The sequence below is a fragment of the Pyrgilauda ruficollis genome, unplaced genomic scaffold (assembly GCF_017590135.1).
Source record: "Pyrgilauda ruficollis isolate IOZ18807 unplaced genomic scaffold, ASM1759013v1 scaffold55, whole genome shotgun sequence".
NCBI lineage: Eukaryota > Metazoa > Chordata > Aves > Passeriformes > Passeridae > Pyrgilauda > Pyrgilauda ruficollis.
Window position 1 is genome coordinate 4,404,905 of NW_024527155.1, and position 19,635 is coordinate 4,424,539.

General features: G+C 38.3%; 1 protein-coding gene across 2 annotated transcripts; it reads right to left on the bottom strand.

Annotated features, from left to right (window-relative positions):
• Positions 1 to 362: 362 nt before the first annotated feature.
• TSG101 (tumor susceptibility 101) lies at positions 363 to 19,592 on the bottom strand. 2 transcript variants are annotated; one of them, XM_041481090.1, is made up of 10 exons: positions 19,407 to 19,592; positions 16,000 to 16,084; positions 13,544 to 13,609; positions 12,798 to 12,961; positions 11,363 to 11,489; positions 9,020 to 9,086; positions 7,315 to 7,409; positions 2,467 to 2,669; positions 1,289 to 1,528; positions 363 to 684 (listed from the first exon to the last, which is right to left on the bottom strand). In XM_041481090.1, exons 1-10 carry the CDS (start codon positions 19,446 to 19,448, stop codon positions 595 to 597), a joined length of 1,179 nt encoding a protein of 392 aa, XP_041337024.1. In that variant the 5' UTR covers positions 19,449 to 19,592; the 3' UTR covers positions 363 to 594. The 2 variants fall into 2 exon arrangements, with proteins under 2 accessions (XP_041337024.1, XP_041337025.1); XM_041481091.1 differs by having other exon boundaries at positions 7,315 to 7,406; positions 19,407 to 19,587.
• Between the last annotated feature and the right edge of the window lie 43 nt (positions 19,593 to 19,635).

Consider the following 19,635-nt stretch of genomic DNA (forward strand, 5'->3'; position numbering starts at 1 on the left):
TCAAGTCACACTAACTCAAACATCACCTGTGTAATCATGTTATGTGTACAGCTGTGCTGGAGGCTTCAGGCAGTTCTATATTTATGCAAGTCTCACCCAGTTTTTTAAAATGAACTTGAACCTCTTCAGAGCCAGCAGGAACATGAAAAGCCTTAAGGCAAAGGCTCAGCCTTAAGCTATGCTGGTTATGGTGCTGAGACCAAGAACCTTTTGAGTTTTCAGTTTTCGCTGGTCATAATAAATGTGATTTCCTCCAGTGTGGCACAACATCTTCCATATCTCACAAGTAAAGTGAAAGCATGGTTAAGCTGACACTGCATATTTGAAAAGAAGGCATGTCATACACAGTTCTGTAGAGGAAGAAAATATGCAACGAGTTTTATTCAGCGTTAAGTCCACCAGCACAAAGATTACAGGAGATAGAAAGTGCATTAATAAAAGCTAGTTTTTACCAAAAAGAAAATATATTATTGATTCAAAATATCTTACACTTGGATGATGTAATAACTTACTCTGGGCACCTACTGATTAAGAGAAAGATCAAGAGAATGGCTGCTTCACAAGGAAACCTAATTTCCCAACTAGTCTGGGAATTCAGTAGAGATCACTGAGTCCAGCAGTCTTCCTTGCTTTCTGCATCAATGCCCTCAGCTGGAACTGCTTGCGAGACAGGAGACGTACATGCTGCAGAAACAAAAACAACAGCTGGCTATCATAAAGGTCTGGTAAAAACTGAATAATGCCATACAAATGTACTCTGTGACCCAAATGGGATGTCAGTTTTTTGGAAACACTAAATTCATTATTCTACTAAATGGCATTTTCTTGGTTTAAAATGACTGGCAGGTGGCTACCAAATGCAATCACTACAGTCTATTTGTTTCTATTTTTAATTATTAACTAAGTCATTGATTTATAGTATTAATAATTAATTATTAACTCCACACATATTCTTATCAAAGTAGTAATAGAAACTCCATAAGGTGAAATCAGACTAATGCACTTCCCATGGGGCAGAGAATGGTTCTTCTAACAGCAGATAAACACAACTAGCAAGGGCTACACAAGAAGAAAACAACATGACTTTGACTTTGTATCTATAATGCTTTCAAAATTGGTCTTTAAATTCTGACATCACTTTCTAAAACTTATGCTTGAATGTATAAATATTCCTGTTTCTACAGGATCCTCTTCTGTGAAGAGATCATGAACATGAGTAAGCCAAACCAAAGAGTCCAAAGTAAACACATTTAAAATGCACATGTTAAAAATATCCCAAGAAACCTACCTTTAAAAAGACATCTAAATCTATCACTCCACGTCTCAGTGCTTCCCCAAGGTAGAAGATGGTGTCTTCAATTGCATTTTCCTCTGCATATAAGTTCAGGATCTGCTTGTAAAGCGGTGCTGTAGGAATTATAACTTCATCTATGTCATTATTTTCTGACTGACTTTCCATTTTCTCTAAGGCAGAACTGAGCTCCTCATCCTTCTTTTTGAGAAGTTCAATGTTCTTGTCAACTTCAGCCTAAAAACAATTAAGATGTTTGTTTATCTTCTTGTGATACAATTGCCTAGATGAAAGATTTTTAGACATACCAGTTCATTCTGTACTTCTTTGCTTATCTTTACTATGATTTTTACAGAAGAAAGAGCTACCAATCTGTAGATTTCAGATTCTTTTAAAGAAGTAACATCTGCTTCAGATAATCCATTACCCATTTATAACTGTAGAGAAGGCATGCCAACATTGCAAATATTTCTGAGTTGCCACATTAGGAAAAATAACCATTTAAACTAGCTAAAGACAGCAAAAGGAAAGCCAAAGTAATTATTTTCTTCAGAATGCAGTACTCCCCAGTTCTCAAGTCCAATTAATAACTTCTAATAATTTTTTAAACCACATCTGAACACTGAGCTTGTTTCAGAAACTGTTCATCAATCCCAAAATCTTACTCCTGAGCAGCAGTGCAAGGAGCAGACGGACTAAGCAGAAGATGCCTTAATGAAAAACTGCAGGAATTTCTGAGCATACTGTGAGTAGGAGAGACTACTGGGAAAGGAGAAGTTATACAAGGAGGCTGTGACCAAAATCAGTGTTTTCTACACTAAGACACTGAAATGTTCTCCAGTACTGCTGTTGCACATCATTATCAAGAAACAGATGCAAATATGAAATAATCTCACACCACTAACATCTTTCACAGGAAGAATGGGGGAATATAACACTGTTCCTCTACTACTGAGCAATGACATTTGTAAGACACATGCAGGACACTGCATCTCATGGTCACTGCTATTTCTGACTTGCTTCAGTCTGAGCACAAGCTGGGAGCTGCAAAAGAGAGAAAGCACAATGCGCTGGAAGATTTATTATTTCTATCATGCTTAATGATTAATTAATTCCAAGCTTCTGTTCACTGCTAGGAATACTCAGGTGGGGAGCAGAGGCTCCTCTCAGCTTACCACTTCCTGATCCAGGCGAGTCACCATCTCTTCCAGTTTCTGGTGCCCCTTCTTCAGGTCCTCCTCTGTGCGTTTCAAGGCGTTGAGCTCGGCCTGTGCGCGATCCATCTCCTCCTTCATCCGCCACCTCAGCTTGTCACTGACGGCCGAGATGAGGGAAGCGCGGATGGTGTCCTCGCTGATGGTGCCATCTCTGCTGGGTCCTGCAGAGGCACGTTTCATAAGCTTCAGATTAATGCTGGGCTGCACTACAAAGCCAGCTGGAATAGCAAGTGGCCAAGCTGCTCTATGTACTTCAGCAGTGTGAGACACTAAAATAAGCCGCTCTCCATAATAATTTCCAGAAGCAGCAAAGAGACCACAGTGAGATGACATCCACTAGGATGGACACAAGTAAATTTAAGAGTATGCATCCATTCATCCACTTCACTATTCCCATATCCACACTCCTTTTTCATTTTAAAAATGAGGTGGCCATTTCCTCTGAAGTCCATAAATGTTAGTAGTCCAAGAACAAGAGTTACAGGCAGGATGTATTCAACCACAATTAATGTAAAAGTTGGCTTGAGACAATGCATTTACCTACTACAGGTATTAGTTTGGAGTTTGTTGGTTTGGGTTTTTTTTGTTTGGGTTTTTTTTTTTTTTTTAATTGCCTAGCCTGGTAAGGAAAGTTTTAAACTAGGAAAGACAAAGGGAGAGTTATAGACACCACCCATGCAGCTCGAGTGGGGATACTCCCCAGAAGGGCATGCAGCCCAGGTTCTCATGGGGAACCACCCTGACACCTGCTGGAGGGACAACACAGCCAGGAACACACAATCCAGGAGACTCCTGGAAAGCACTGACAATAACTTTCTGATACAGATGCAGCCAATGAGGAAGGATGTGCTGCTGGACCTTGTAGAACTAACAAGGAACGTCTGGTTGGAGATGTGAAGGTTGAGGCAGCCTTGGCTACGCTGCCCATGAGATCATGGAGTTCTGCATCCCACAAGTAGAAAGCAGGGCAATGAATAAGATTGCAACCCTGGGCTTCATGAGAGCTAACTGGCCTCTTCACAGACCTTCTTGGAAGAATTCCATGGGAATTTACCACAGAGGGAAGAGGGGTCCAAGAGAGCAGGTGAATATTCAAGGATCACTTCCTCCAGGCTCAAGAACAGTACATCCCTATGGGCAAGTGAGCAGAAGGGGCAGGAGACCTGAATAAGCTTTTGAAAATCAGCCTTTCAAGGATAATTTCAAGAGTCTGTCACTAACACACTTTTAAATAGAAAGGCAACAACTACTTTGTGTCTGTCACAAGAAGTGCAATATTTCTCCAGATCATGAAACCCAGAGGGCTCTAGCAAATGTGAAGTGGCTACTGGTGATATTTATCACAAACCACTTCAATTATTCTGTGGGAATAACCGGAGGGTCAGTTTCCCCAGGCTTGTGCCTCACACCTTCTAGATCAGTGAAATTTCAACAACACTGGATTGTAACAACACAGCAAGAATTACAGCAGCTTTTGTGCCTAAACTTTACAACTGCTATGAATGAAAAGCAGACGGATTTGAAGCTCTATAACTGCAAAGAAAATAAGCAAGAAGAATTTTTACCAGAGTATCTTTTTATCCAGAGACACAGCTATCAAAACCCTGAAGCTGTTACAGCATTATGCACATCACACTTTCCAGTGCCCTAGATTTCAAAAAACAACAAAATGAAAAAAAAATACTCACCACTGCTCACGTGATTCTTGTACAATTGAATACTTTTTTTTAGTTCTGCTATCAAATAAGACTGCATAAAATTGTATCTCTTCCCTATGTTTTTTACTCTGTTCCTGTCCACAAAACCTACACCAAGCCACAAGGGTGGAAAAAATAAAGCTATGCAAATGAATGACAGGGACTACAGGAAAGAAGCACATCATGCTTACTAATACACCAAAGCCTTCTAAAATACAGAAAACATAAATTTTGATCATTACTAATGTGAGCACTTTGCATACATCTAAGTTGCACCAGAATATATGTCCTTTTTTAAAAAAATAAGCAAATTACAAAAAAAAGAAAATAAAGAGATTGAATTATTAAACAACTGGTGCAAAGACAGCCTTGAGAAAATATGCATGTCCCAATGTTTTATCTGATTTACAGTTCTGGCTTAAAAATTTCACCCTATTGCTAGTCAACAAGATAATTTGCAAAATCTGATTAACTTTTAGAGCCAGCAACAGAAGTTGTCAAATAGCACCATATAATACACAAACCCAGCAATCCATCATTGCTGCTTCTTATGAAAAGGACAGAAGAACAAGAGCACTTTCTACACTGAGAAGTAAATCTCAAACCAAGTCAGTGAAACTATCTAGGATAGAGTTTATTCTCTGTATAGGACTTCCTGATTAAGGCACACAATTGCTCCCAATCAAAAAGGTCTGATTTCCCTTCAAAAAACAGCATTAGCATGATTTTAGTTACTGTTTACTTTACATAATGAATTATACTCTAACACAAAGTCGGAATCAGCCAGAACCAGTAAAACCTACATTTACTTTCTTTTCCCCTGACATCCCTCACTCTGGGAGTTTTTATGCAAGGCTCACTTCAACAGTAAAGTAGGACAGAGGAAAAAAATATAAAATCACAATACATCTAACAAAACGAAAGTTCACACAGAAATGCCACCAGATATGGAAGAGGTCTTTGAACATAAAAAGCATAATTTTAATACAGCTCAATCAATGTATCTTCTTACAGAGCATGTACCCATAGCATCTTCTGTCACTTCCATAATTAGCCCAGCTTGGAGAAGATTTCATGGCACATGGTCATTCAATCAACAGAACTCTGAAACCTTTAACCTTTACTAGGCAGAGTCTAGTTTCAGAAGTGACCTTACAGAATCATCAAACCAGTAACTGCACCAGAAAAGTAATTAATGGCAGATGCCTGAACAGAAAGAAAAAGCCTAAAGGACTATTTGAAAAACCAGTGATTGTGAAAAACTTGAGCTACTTTGCATGAACATTTTCATTCAATTCAAACTAGGTTTGAACTATGTTCACTATAGGAAACACCACCACCCACACAAAACCCTGAAGTTCTAACAACTGATGTGTTCCTAAATAAACTATCACAATAAACCACAGCCAAACAAACAAACTGTACAGAAAAGAAACATTTTCAGTTCAAAAGAAAAAACAATACTGGACTGTAAAAAACACCCAACAAAACAAACACAACAAACCTCATATTTTAAGTGTAGTGGATGATCAAAGAGATGTGTTTGCATTTCATCTGGCACAAGAGATAAGTCATGTAAACCAGGTGTAGGGCTTTTACCTAGCTGCAGCAAACCAGTCAGTGTAATGTTAAATTGTCACTATGAAACCTGCCACTACAACATGGTATCACAGATGATCTAACTTAGGACTGGAAGATTCTTCCATCTTTGCCAGATACTGCACCTCTATTCATCTTCAGTGGGGTTGAAAAGGAGGGAAAAAACTAAATAGAATATATTTCTATTTTAAGTTCACACTCTGCTACATAAAGGCAAAACTGGATTTGTTTGAGAAAGACACTCCAGAAAGCCAAGTTTGCCTAGAAAGGTTATCAGCTCCCTACACAAGAGCCAGTGGAGACCATTACTTCTCCAGGACACAATTCTCCACAACACCAAGCACTGTTTGAGGTACTTGAGTGGGACAGCAGCTTCCTTGCACTGTGCATGGCAGACTCACATCACCTCTGAGTGGAGGGGATCACTGAAGCCACCAGGAGCTTTCAGAAAATACTTTCTTAATGGAAAAGACTGAAAGAACTTGAACACAAAGGACAGGATCAGGCACAAGAAAAATACAACATACAACTTACTGCTGCTTTCAAATTCTGTAGCAACAGAACTCCTCAGATATTTTAGTAAGAGTAAAGTAGAAGCATCTCTCTTCCCTTGCCTTGTCCCCATGTATGTGAAGAAAAATCACAAAATACACACAGTTCTGGAAAGAAAAGACATTCTATGACTCTAACCCAGGCCATTCCATAAATAACTGAGTTCACACATTAGATGAAGAACCTACGGATGCATTTCTAAATTACGGGGCTCAAGAGTCTACAATGGATTGCTAATGAACAAGGTCACAACAGAATCTACACCCTCACCATATAATTGTGCCAAAAGGAGTATCAGCCAGCTGGAAAGGTACTGCATCAGCTCCCCACTTAACTAGGTGACATCTATCACTGGTTCCCAGTCTTCTACACATACACTGAAAGCGAGGGAAAGGGTGGAAAGCAAGGGCCACAGAGCAGCAGACTGGGAAAAGACACAGGTCAACACCCCAAATGCTGATGCTGAAGGGAACAAAGGAGGAAGTGACAAGTAGAGATCAGTAAGAAGCAACAGGGAAGAGGCCAGAGAAGAAACTCACTAAAAATGAAGCTCATTCCAAACTGCTACTTTAGAAAGTTACTATTTTGGGAGGAAAGAAAGTATAAATAGAGTCCATTAGATGTTTAAATGATGACAAAGGTATTTTTCTAAACCAGAACAGAGCAATGCAGACAATCAAAAGTCACCTACAATTAAAGGGCGAGGAAAATCCCATGTTGTTACATGCAGTGCTCTTTAAAATATTCACAAAACACACACAATGCATTGCATAAACCCAGGAATTCACTGAATTCCTGAATAAAATGTACTTTTCTTCCTTTGAATAAATTTTAATTAAAGATCAATGCTTTGGAAGTTCAGAGTAAGAGCATTATGATCTTTTTTCCATTTTATTTCTTTACGTATCAGCTATAGAGTGAAGCTTTACTTCAGAGAAACCCTTTCCAAGGTACTCACCAACAGTGGTGACAGGAGGCTGAGAAGGGTAGTACTGCACACCAGTGGTTGCTGGAAAGGGAACACCACCTGGGTAAGGATAGTTTGGGAAGCTGCTTTGACAAAGAAAAATACGCTAATGTTATGCAACTATTAGTAAAATATCATCCACCTAGAGTATCTTTATTGCCACCGTGTTAAACATTCATTTACATAATAAAAATGTTAAAATTGCAGGCATTTTTTCTGTTCACATTAACATCTTTCACAACTGGTATTTCTGGTATTAAGGTACCATGTTATCTAAAACCCTATCTAGTTATTGCCTGGTCAACATTTGAATAACAAATTCTCCTGAACCTCTTTGTTTTGCTATATGAAATCACACAGGTATCAAAAAAAAAAAAAATTATCCTGGCTACAAACTCCCAACCAACAATTTCAAATTAATAATTTTTACTATGAGAACAGTTAAAAAGATGACTGATTAACTGCTTTATGTAAACCTAAAAATGTGATGCAAAATATGGTTGCAAGATGAAACCTATTCCCCAGAAATTCTCAGTCCTGCTCTGATGGATAAAGAAAGCAGAAGTATTCATTTGCTCACTGAAGCAATTATGAGCTGACATGTGACAGACTACAGCACCTTTCTAAAATACCTTTGCTGCCAACTAAAACAAGGACACAAATTAGTCAGTACTAGACTGAGAAACACCTGCATGCAGCAGAGTATTAACTACAGTAATAATTAAACAAAGTGGCCCCAAACCCCCTGCAAAATATAAAATAAGCATGTTCTGTCTCTCTTCAGCTAACTGCAAATTTAATAGATCTTAAAACCTTCCTATTAATTAATAAATGATATATTTTAAAAACAGTTATTCTATTACTTCTGTACAAACATTAAGAGTACTTTAAACAAACATATTTAGGAGGAAAAAACATGCTGAAAGAACTTTTAAAAATCCTAACTTTTCTCCCCTTAAAACATAACACTTCCCCATTCCCAATCCTCAGAGGTTTTTACATTTTAAATATATTTTTAAAATAAAAATGCTCCATATTACACCAAAATTTCATATGCTCCTAACACAAAGCCAAGACATAAGGATATTAATAAAAAAGCCCAATTAGTTATGATGTAAAAAATAGAAATACACACTAGGAGGCAGTAGTCAACATCTCACTATTTACTAACACAGATCTGCAAGTCTTCTGGAAATGCTTTATTCCTAATTATTATATAGAAAAATCCTGGTTAATATTAATAAAAAGCTTTTGAAGCAACTTTGTGTTCTTCAAATTCCCTTAGATTACGTTAAATCCACATTTACACTGGAGTCAAGGCTTGTATTAATCCAGCAAAGTTTTGTTCAATTTTTGAGATGCCAATAAAATCTTGACTTTTAGGGTACATTTCTTTCTATGTCATGTAAAATATAAATATATAAAAATATATGAGTGAAGCAAGATAACAGCTGGTAGTTAGGTAATTTCAAAATCTATTTATCACACCCATATATGTTTTATTTGAAGCAACTAAGCAAGCTAGACTTTCCTCCAATTTTGGCTACTGACAAGAATTCAGCCTTCACTTTTAACAAACCATGCTAACATGAATAATTATACAACAAATACACCACAGGAAAATACAATTATTATTAGACACTATTCAGTGAAATTCTCTATCAGGAAAATGATGATAGTTTAAAGGGGCTCTTACCTTGGGTTTGGAGTGCTTGATGTTGGATAGGGAGATATTCCACCTGGAATTCCTGGCACATAGGAAGCTAAATAAATCAAGAATTTTGTGTATTTTTACATTTCAGAAATTAAAACCCTCAATATAAAGAAGTTCTTCCTCATATATAAAAATAACCCTTTTTTAATCACTTGTTATATTGATTTTTTTTTCTTAATCATTACTTTAAACTAATTACTGTATGGATTAAAATAGGTATTGATTTAAAAATGCACAACAAATACATGTACTAAGGAAAAAAAAAAAAAAAAAAAAAAAAAGCATCTGCAGCTAGGGTACTCAGGAAAAAAACCCCAAAACATGGTATTAAAGATGACCCACCTGAAGAGCTGTCTCCATTTTTTATGTAATAGCTGAAAAAAGAATTTAACCTTTCTAGCCAATGATGTCTATTCACTAAATAACGAGTGTGTAATTTAAGTACCTTCAGAGTAGTTGATTAGCTGTTCAATGATCCAATCATGTCCTTATTTAGTAATTTCTGCTATTTCAAAGTTGTATTTAAAATTTTTAAATAGTTTAAAAATAAAAATGTCTAAATAGTCTTAGCAAGTTTAAGATTTTTCTTGAAAAGCTGACAAAATTATGTTTTGGACATACTTTTCCCACATTTCTAGCAATTTTATCAATACTTAATCAAGTAACTTTTTTTTTTTTTTTAGAGCTATTAAGAATGAAGCTATTTACACTCTTCAATGCTTTCAAATGATTAAAATTTTTGTCAAAGGACTTTAATTATTCTTAAACAATGTCCAGATGTATCAATGTACAATGTACCAACGTAAACAATAACGTGAAGAAACCCAAACCCTAAATGGCTGTAAAATAAGGAAAGTCTGATTACACGAGTAAAACTAAGTAGCTATTAATAATTTCTATACCCTGAAACATTTTAAAACCCTAGAATTAGTTCAGCTATGAACTAATTCATACTACATCAGTTCAATTCAATTGAAAATAGTAATTCAAAGCACTTCAGCTTTGAGTGACTACAACAGCAATCAAATGTGGTTCACTGCAGGTTTGTCCTTAAGGCACAAGTCACAGCCCCTGCTAAAACTAGACTTATACTGACCCCCACTGTTCCTGGAAAATCAGGACAATCCAGTCCTCTGGTGCTCTCACAAGCAGGGTAGCCACAGACAAGCTGAAAAGCCCCAAACACCTGCCTTTAGTCAATTATTCCTAATGGTCCCTTTTATGTTTGCTACTCATTTTCTCACAGGTTCAGAGCCTAACACCCTGCTAAAAACGGGTTCTGCTGGAAATGGCAATGAACAGCACTTCACCTTTTCAAATGTAACACTGTGATCAAGTAAAAGCCATATTTCAATAGAAAATGGACACAGCCTTAAAAATCTGGCAAAAATAAATAACCCCAAATACAGCTACTGTACCATTAAATTAATGTTATCAATTTACTGTTATAACTGTTATAACCTTACTAAATAAACAATCCCCAGCTGAACTGCTCCCCCTTCCCCACTGTCCCAGCCTTTGACTCTAGGTCTATGCTACTGTTTTTTGGCTTTTTCCCACCTAATACAGAGTCTTCTCCTGGGAGAATTTAGATTTTGTTTCCCACTTCTTTTTCTCCCACCTACCTATCCCCACCTTTAAAATAAGATGAATCCAGAAATTTAAATAAATAAATAATTTTAAAAGTCTTGAGGATTTTTGCAAGAAAATAAGAATGGATATGGAGTCAGAACACCAACTTAACAGAGAACAAAGAATAAAACAACCACACAGCAGGGTTTTTTTAATATTGAACCAGCAATCTGAAAAAAAAAAAGAAAAACCAACCACACAAGCAGGAGTGTGAGCATATGAAACAAGCTGTAGGCATGCTTGTGCTTATGAAATCAATGGTTGCAGGATACTTAAAAGATGGGCTTGTATTATTAGAATGAAAAAAACCTGAGATACAAAGCTATTTGAATAATCACTTTGTAAGTCTGTCTTGGAATGTTGACAGGACACTGGTTGTTTCGAGGGTGCTTGAGTGTGTTCTGGTTTTGTCTGGGTTTTGCTGTGTGTTATAATACAAATTTGATTTTTCCCCTCTAAAACCCAAAGGCTCACATGAATTCTTACACTCACAGAACCTTTTTAGTCGGAAAAGACCGTTAAGATCATTGAGTCCAACAAGGTAAAGTGAAGTAAATTCACAGCCCAGGTGAATTCTTTAGTCAGCAATATAAAAAGTAAAATGCATTATTTGTGGGCAAACTGTGCAGGGCAACTTTCCCTTTGAAATGCTGACATGACTGTTTGCAGAAATCAGCAGTGATGAGCACTTACTGGTTGGTGGGCCTGTTGCCTGGTAAGGAGGGTAGCTGGAGGAAGCAGTAGGCCGAGAAAACACTGGAGGTTCCTCTCCAAACACAACAATCATGACCTGGATCAGCTCCAACAAGTCTGACTGGGGCTGGGAAGGAAAGTAAATCACAAGTTGTTCATTTTGCTAGCAGAGTTTAACTGACTGTAGCAACAATAGGATGCCATTCCATCAGCTCTCAAAAGCATTCCTTTTATTTGCGGGTTTAAATGTTCTTAAAATGTGTATCTCTCGTGTGTATATGTATGTGCATAATTAACTTCCTTTCTGGATTCTTTCACACATACCAAACCCAGTCAGCCTGTACTCAAAACCATATAGCAAAACACACCCAGAGTAATACATGGTTCCATATCAATTGCAAGACAATAAATGACTGGGTATAAATGTCCAATGATGAATTATAATAAAATTAAATCCACCCCCCAACATGAAAAATATACAGATCCTCAAGTTTTTAAGACATTTCAACTTTATACATCACAGCTTTTGCTCTGATTCAGAATGTCTCAACAGAAAAAAATATCCTAACCCACTAAGGAGTGGCACAAACCTCCTTTAAATACAGTTAAACCAGGCCTCTCTGTTTATAACTGCTTAATATAGGCATGATTTCATTTTGCCAAAATAAGTACAAGCATCATGAATGCAGCACCAGATTAAATACCCCAGTTCAGAGTTTACTTAGCTCTATAATCCACTTACTTATTTTTACCAACCTCTCAAACTGAAAGAATTCTGTATCAGCTGTAACTTAGATGATCCTCTTGCTTTGTGCAACACCTGACCTGGGCAGTCTTTTTCCACCATTACTATGCAAGCACTAAACTACCACCCAGCCTTAGCAAATGCATTCCTGGTAATCAATTTTTACAGAACCATGCATCTTGTATCATTTTTCTAATCTTGTCAACACAGTTTAGCTTCTTTACAAGTCTATGTTTTGACCAGAACTGCTACGAGGCCTGCACTGTTCAATGCCTCTATTTACTGATAAAGCAAATATATCCATATATATGAGGCTCCAGGAATATAAGCATAAAGAAGCCCAAGAGCTTGTAAAAGTCCATTTTAGCCACAGAGATGTTTTAATTAAATTTATAATTTCCTTTCCGTAAATATTCTTATCTCACAAATCTTGCCAGGGGAGAGGACACCTTTTGCTGCACTGTTTATTCAGACAATTATAACTGAATATACAATTAATTACATTAAATAACCAGAACACAAAATGCAACATCCTGAACTTTAAGACATTCCAAAAAACAAACAGTTCATTTTATTTTCAAAATGGTTTTAAGATCTCTAAGAAAGATTATGATTTTTATTAAAAACGATACAACTTTCTCAAGGAATGCACAATGAACAGTTTGAGAACTTCAAGTTCCCTATACTTACATATTTCCACTCATGCAGGTAGGGAAGGTATATCTTTCCATTTGCATCAACATGCTTCCCAGTTTTTATTGTCATAGAGCTAGTGGGTTTAACAAAACAAATTGGGGGGTTGAAAGGGTAGGTGTCCAGCAGCCACAAGCAAATTGGGATATTATATGTGTTACCTAGAAAAGATATTTTGAAAGATTTTAGAAGTTATTTCAATTCTTCAACTGCCCTCCTGTATTCAGTTTCATAAAAAACTTCTAAACCCAGTAAACTCAACTGTACAAAGTTAGAAGCTGGAGCCAAAATCTACTAATAACATTCAATGAATAGGTAACACTAATGCCACAAACTCAACATATTTCTGAACAATTTAACTTTGATTTGCAATCATCACTCACCACTAATACACATTCTCATTTGTTTTATAATGCAACATTATAAGTCTCAAATTATCATTAGCTGCAGCAATAAATGGTTTGCAACCCTCATTCAACGGACAAGCCTGAAAAAATGTGCCATGCTGAAAGAAAAAAGATGTTACAAAGCCGTATATGACTGAAGAAGCAATGCTCAGCATTCAAATGTTATCCTGCAGCAAAAATGAGAGCAATTTCTTTAAAATATCTTACTTTGGACAAGTAAAGGATTTCAAGAGAAGAGTGATCACTGAAGAAGTGAAGCTGGATCAGGACAAATCCAAATTTTTCATGCAATTTGGGAAAATAATGGGGATTATGATAATTATAACACATGCATACCTCTGTAAGGCACAGGAATGGTTCCACTGAGGCTCATCAACTCCCTGGATGAGCCATCATTAAAAACTGAAAGAGAACAAACAATATTTTTAAAACAAATATATTGGTTACATTAATCTCGGTTCAGGTTATTCCTCATCTATTTATTGGCGTAAGTTTTCGCAAGTTACACACATATAAACTCAGCCTGAAAGGTTCAACTCTTGCACATTTATGGATTATCAGATGACTGTCCACAGTTATGAATAACACATTTCTGAGAAATGAATGACTAATCATTGTCAAACTACCTTCTCTACAAATAAAACTGTTTCCTCATTCAGTGACCAAGTGAAATGATGGAACCTTGCAAACTGCAAGTAATGCAAATTGCTGCAAAGATAATCTGAACTCAAACTTGATTTAAAAAACCAACTGTCATCTGAGGTTTATAAAAGAATTCCTTATGCTTTCTTCAAAACAACAGCTTAGCAAGAATACTGAAAACTCCTTGTTCACAGACATTTATTACAAAATCAGTAAAGGCAATTTAACCAAAGAGTAACACTGAAGAGGAAGAAAAAGTGCTTGACTCTGACAAATATTAATCACAAACTGCACAAGAACTCTGACCTAAATTTACTGAGTTGTTGTATTCAGTTTCCTCATGCTTCTAATCCAATACATTATTCTTGGCCGAATGAATCAGCTTCTGTTGAGGAAGCTTTTATCTTCTTAATTCCTACTGAAAGCTTCTAGCCATTTGAAGTCCATAATTCAAATGTAGGTTACTGTGCACAGTTATAGTGGTGCTGATGTTCTGACAAGGCAGGTAGAACATGCTGGGATGTCAACGGGGGTATGTATTTCATTATTAATATGAACTGCAAAACTGTCTCATCAGCAAAGTAATTGTTGGATTATGCTCTTCTCTGACTTAGAGATGGGGCAACTGAGAGGCATTTAAAAAAACTTATTCCATTTTTAGTCTCATGTGAAGGGTGAGACAATACAGATGTTATAATTTACACCATCACAATTAGAAGCTAACTATTTTCTAATTACAATACATTATAACCATTTCTTGGCCTATCAGCTTTTGCTACACCATGCTGTAAATATCTTAAAGCCAATCCTCTAAAATTACGCCTTGTGGGTGCTACTACAATGTATCTCTCATAGTTCTATTTCTCTAAAGTATCTAGTCTTATTTGCAAGGCCATCCTTTGAAACTAGTTTCTAGTTCCATGGCATTTCTAAGTCAGCAGTTCTCATCTCAAAGTTTGCATACAGATGCACACTATGTGAGCCTTCTGTCAGGCTTTGAGAATTCTCTGCAAATCCATTTCCCACATTTCCCCTTCTCTCTTGAATGGAAAAAACTTTTTTGGTAGCTTTGTTCATTGTTTGTTGCGTACAGTGAAGTACACAAGAATTCTCTACAAATCCCTTTCTCACATGTAATCACTTTCTTGCAGCTGATGTTACTGCTACAAATAATATCAATTATCTGTAAGTGATTCTGTGCTTAGCCTCTTCCAGGCAGCTTAAAGAGCATTAGGGAACACAAATGGCTACAGCTCAAGGATATCCGGAATTGTGATCACCATCTTATGCAAACTTGTGCAGCTATTCCAGCCACAGTCCTTTTACTCCTGCTTTGTTTCTCCAGTCACTGCATGAATTTTTATTTCTGTGACAGCTGCTGGCTTGCAGCTACTCAAGTTAAAACTAATTCATCTTTTACCTGTCTGTGTCCCTTCTTAATATTTCTCAATCCAGATACACAACTTAAAACGCAAAAGCTGGTACAATTTTTGATGATGTATTAGATCACAAAGGAAATCCCACATGTAACAAAAAAGGGTGACCATAAGCCTTCTCTAAGAAGGCTGACCTCAGCACCTACACTGGCTCACTGTATACTGTGAAACCCTAGATATGATCTTCCTTTAACACACTTAAATTAACCTAGATACTTTAAATCAGCTAACAAACAGTGATTATTACTGATAATTTACATTACAAAACTCTCATGACAATTTTATGTATACTTGACTCTGTTTTCTTCATACTCTTAAGGACTACCACAATGATTTTAAATGAAGCATTTCTTCATTGATTTACAGTTCTTCCTACACAGAATTTTAAAAATGTCTTTATATGGCAGCAAAGCTGAATTTGTAAGATAGCAGCAATCTCAGGACACCAACTGATGACATCAGTGAGTGATTAACTAAAAGTTAAGCTGTGAAAAACGTGACACTTCTTGGCACATTAGATAGTTATTTTCTAAAGTAACCTTACTATATTACTGAGTCTGGGCTTCTAAAGAAGTGTTGATGTCAGAGACAAAAAAGAGAAACTCAAATTATGTTTTCTGGTGTTAATCTTCTTTTTTCCCCCCACAAAAAATACCAAAGACATCTAACACATCAACAATTCACCAACAAAAATGTTCTCATGCACAGACTAACCATATGAATCCATGACAGGTTTGAGGTCCTTGTACTGAGTAATAACACTGGTTGTCTCCTGTATGGTTAGGTCTCTGTACTTATACTGAAAAACAAAAGAGAAAGAAATTATTTCAGAAGTTAAATTTTTTGTATAATTTAATTCCATTTTTTTATTTTACCTGACAGCATTTATGAGAGTTTACAAGTATACATGGACATTCTTCCCCACTCTCAGTTTGGAATAATAATGTATTTATCCATATTACTTAAATGACTACTGCCTATATAATTAATTGAACTTTAACAAGATGTTAAGTCTTAACAAGGGTGTAAGCATCAATTGATTTGGCAAAGAGCTACTGCATTTTCTTTCATGGTCTACCACAACCAAGTGTACCTCAGAAATATAAGGGAACCTTCAAAAAAAATAAAAGTAATCTCCAAATGAATATGGTGATGTTTTGAACATTCCTGATGAACAGCTACCTAGGATATGAACCACACATGTCTATATCATGGCACTTTGCAAAGCAACACCATATTTATCAATCATTGATTAGCATTTATGTGTATTTTGCCCGCTAGAAAGTAGACATATCAAGGCATAACATTACCAGCAATAATACTGGTTTTACTCCTTTCATCAGGAGCAGGGAGTAACAGCACAGATGCCCTGTCAACCACAGATACACCACTACAGAATTCACCAGTCTCAGAGTCATAACCCACAGACAGCAAAGAGGCTCCTGGGCAACAGAGAGTTGGTTCACTACACAGTGCAGCCCTTTAGCCTTGTTGTCATTTCTCCTGATAATTACTATTAAAAAGAAAAGTCAGCAACGGTCCCTTGACATTTTTTTCATTCTAATACAATTTTACAAAATTGCAATCAGTTGTCTTAAGGAACCCAGCCAGCAACCTTTCATTGAACTATGGCAGGAAGACAAAGGGCCCAGCACAATGAAATGTCTGACATCCAAAGCAAGCAAATGTTAACAACATCTAAACAAATTAATTCAGACATTATCCAAGAGCAAACTGTGGTGCCACAGCTAAAGGTCACCTTGGCCCTGACAAACACTCGTGAGTTGTGAAGCTCAGAAATTAACTCTTCTTCCTGTCACCTCCAGAGACTGACAAGGATGCTCCTCCCGGGCGTGACAACTCGATTTACTGAGCAGAGATGAACCCACCATGCCACCTCAGCCTAGAGGAAGCACCAGCACCTCGGGTGATGCTGTGACTGCTCTTCTTCAAATGACCAAGGACAAAACAGCCACATGGACTGTCTGCAAAGCGCTGGTCTGTGGGATGAAGGCAACCCCTCCAGCAGGGAATCCTGTGTACACAGGGAAGCACCAGCAGAGGTCAATCAGCCCCTGGATGCTGTTTTGGTGGGAGGGCTGCAGCAAAGCATCTCAGCCTCCTTTGTAAAATTGGTGCAGGACTGGGAGTTGCAGCAGGGCTTGAAAGAGAGACAACTTTGTTAATATTTGAATACATTCCTCCCTCACTCCCCAGCACCTGGAGAAGCAGGAACAGGCACTGCCTGGACATGGAAGAATTTTCATGTACACCAGCCAGAGACTGGCAGCACATACCCACGCCACTGCAGGTGTCACGACAGGAGAAATGACAGCTGCTCACCAGCTACTTTTAAAAGGCAGAGCCTTCTCATAGGAACAAACCTTATGGTCCAGGATAGAGCCTGAACAAGACTGGCATAATCACTACTAAAAAGAGAACAGGATTCTGCTAACAGAAGCTCCACAAAATCACAAGGAGCATAGAATGGTTTGGGTCAGAAGCAACCTCAAAGATCATCTTGTTCCCAAGCCAAGGCAGGGAACCTTCCACTAAGCCAGGCTGCTCAGAGCCCCATCCAGCCTGGCCCTGGACACTGCCAGGGATGGGGCACCCACAGCTTCTCCAGGCAACCTGTGCCAGTGCCTCATCACCCCTACACTAAAGAGGTAAGCAGAGTCAGGCTTTACTTCCACTTTTGGCACAAGAATCTCAGGTTACCTGAGCCAAGAACTGATAAAACAATGCCTGCCTGCTCAGCAGGCACTCTGTGAATCTGGTACATGATAGGGCTGATGAACCACAAATTTGGTTATCAGGCGTGCTTTCAAAAAGGCACAACCCCTGAACATTAAGCAAGCATTTTCATATCCCTATTAAAACACAGAAAGATAACATTCTTACAAACTGTTTTTACACTGAGTGATGATTACTTAGTAGAGAGACAGTTGTATGATTCCAGCTACTGCCACAAGCAAAATTAAATGTTAATTTCAGCTGTTAATTTCTGTACTTAGATTGTTTTCCAATAAATGTCAACATCTCTTCAGAAAATATAAGATCCTAGTGATTTCTACAAAGATAACTAAAACTGATTTATTTGAATTCTTAATTTCTAGACTCCTTTTTCCTCCTCCATTCTCAGATTACAAATGCATTCCCCTCATTTTACATACCAGGAAACAGATCACAGAAAGATGAAGCTTTTCAAGATCTGACAGCAGGTAAATACCTGAAGTTAAATTAAGCTTAGGCTCCCCCAAACTAGGATCAAGCTTTTGTTACCTCACACTGAACTATTCAATATATGAAATATCACTAAACTTCCCTCTCTAGAACAGAAAGTGTAACTATTTTTGAAAAATAAATGGAATGAAATAGCATCTTCATTTTCCATCACATACAGAAAGCCAGACAGGAGTATAAATTGAACAAGTGTGGGGGAACAAGGACAATGGAATACCTTAAATTGTATTTCTTCTATGGCATTGCAGTAATTAACTTAGCAAAGACAGGTGTATACACATACACACATGATCTCATTTGCTGACACTGACCAGGTATTCAACACTCATTTTCAAGCTGATTAAAAAAATCTGCTTATGACTCCATGCAGGTGAATGTGCCTTTGGTTTTGATTAGATTCTCAACTACTGCACTTCAGTTCAAAACGCCACACGTATGATTAAATGCTGCCAAAAAAATTCCAAAATCCCTCCAAGAAACGCGTAACTCCCCCTAAGCGCCAGCTTTAGGGGTTTTCATTGCAAGCCGCTGGACAAAGCCCAGTTTTCAGTGAGGAGTGGCACGCGTGGCTCTGCATGATTCAGTCGTTAATGATTTGCCTTCCATGAGATGTTCCCGTTTCCTTACACAGGGGCGATAACCAAGCCCACCGCAGCCCGGTCAGCGATGCTGAGCTGGCCTTCCCCCTCCTGTAACCGGGGAGCACAAGCGCCGTGTGCCCCGCCGGTGCCTGGCACTGTCCCAGCCCAGCCCCGCAGCTGGGCACGACCATTTCAGGCTCGCTGCGCCGTTCCTCCCTTCCCGACACAACTCCCCGGAGCCTCCCGGCGCTGGGCCCCGCTGCCGCCCGCCCGCGGGCCGGGCCTTGTCCGTACCTTGGTGAGCATCTTCTTGAGCTGGCTCTCGGACACCGCCATGGCGGGCGCCCCTCGCTGCCGGTGTCGCTGCCCCGCTGGTCCCGGAGCCGCCGGCCCGGCCCTACATAAACACAGGAAGCGGCCGCGCGCCCGCTTCCGGCGGCGGCGCCGCTGCGGCGCGTCACGGGGCGGGCGCGGAGCGGCGCGGCGGGAGCGGAGCGGCGCTGAGCACCGCTTTTGTCGTCGG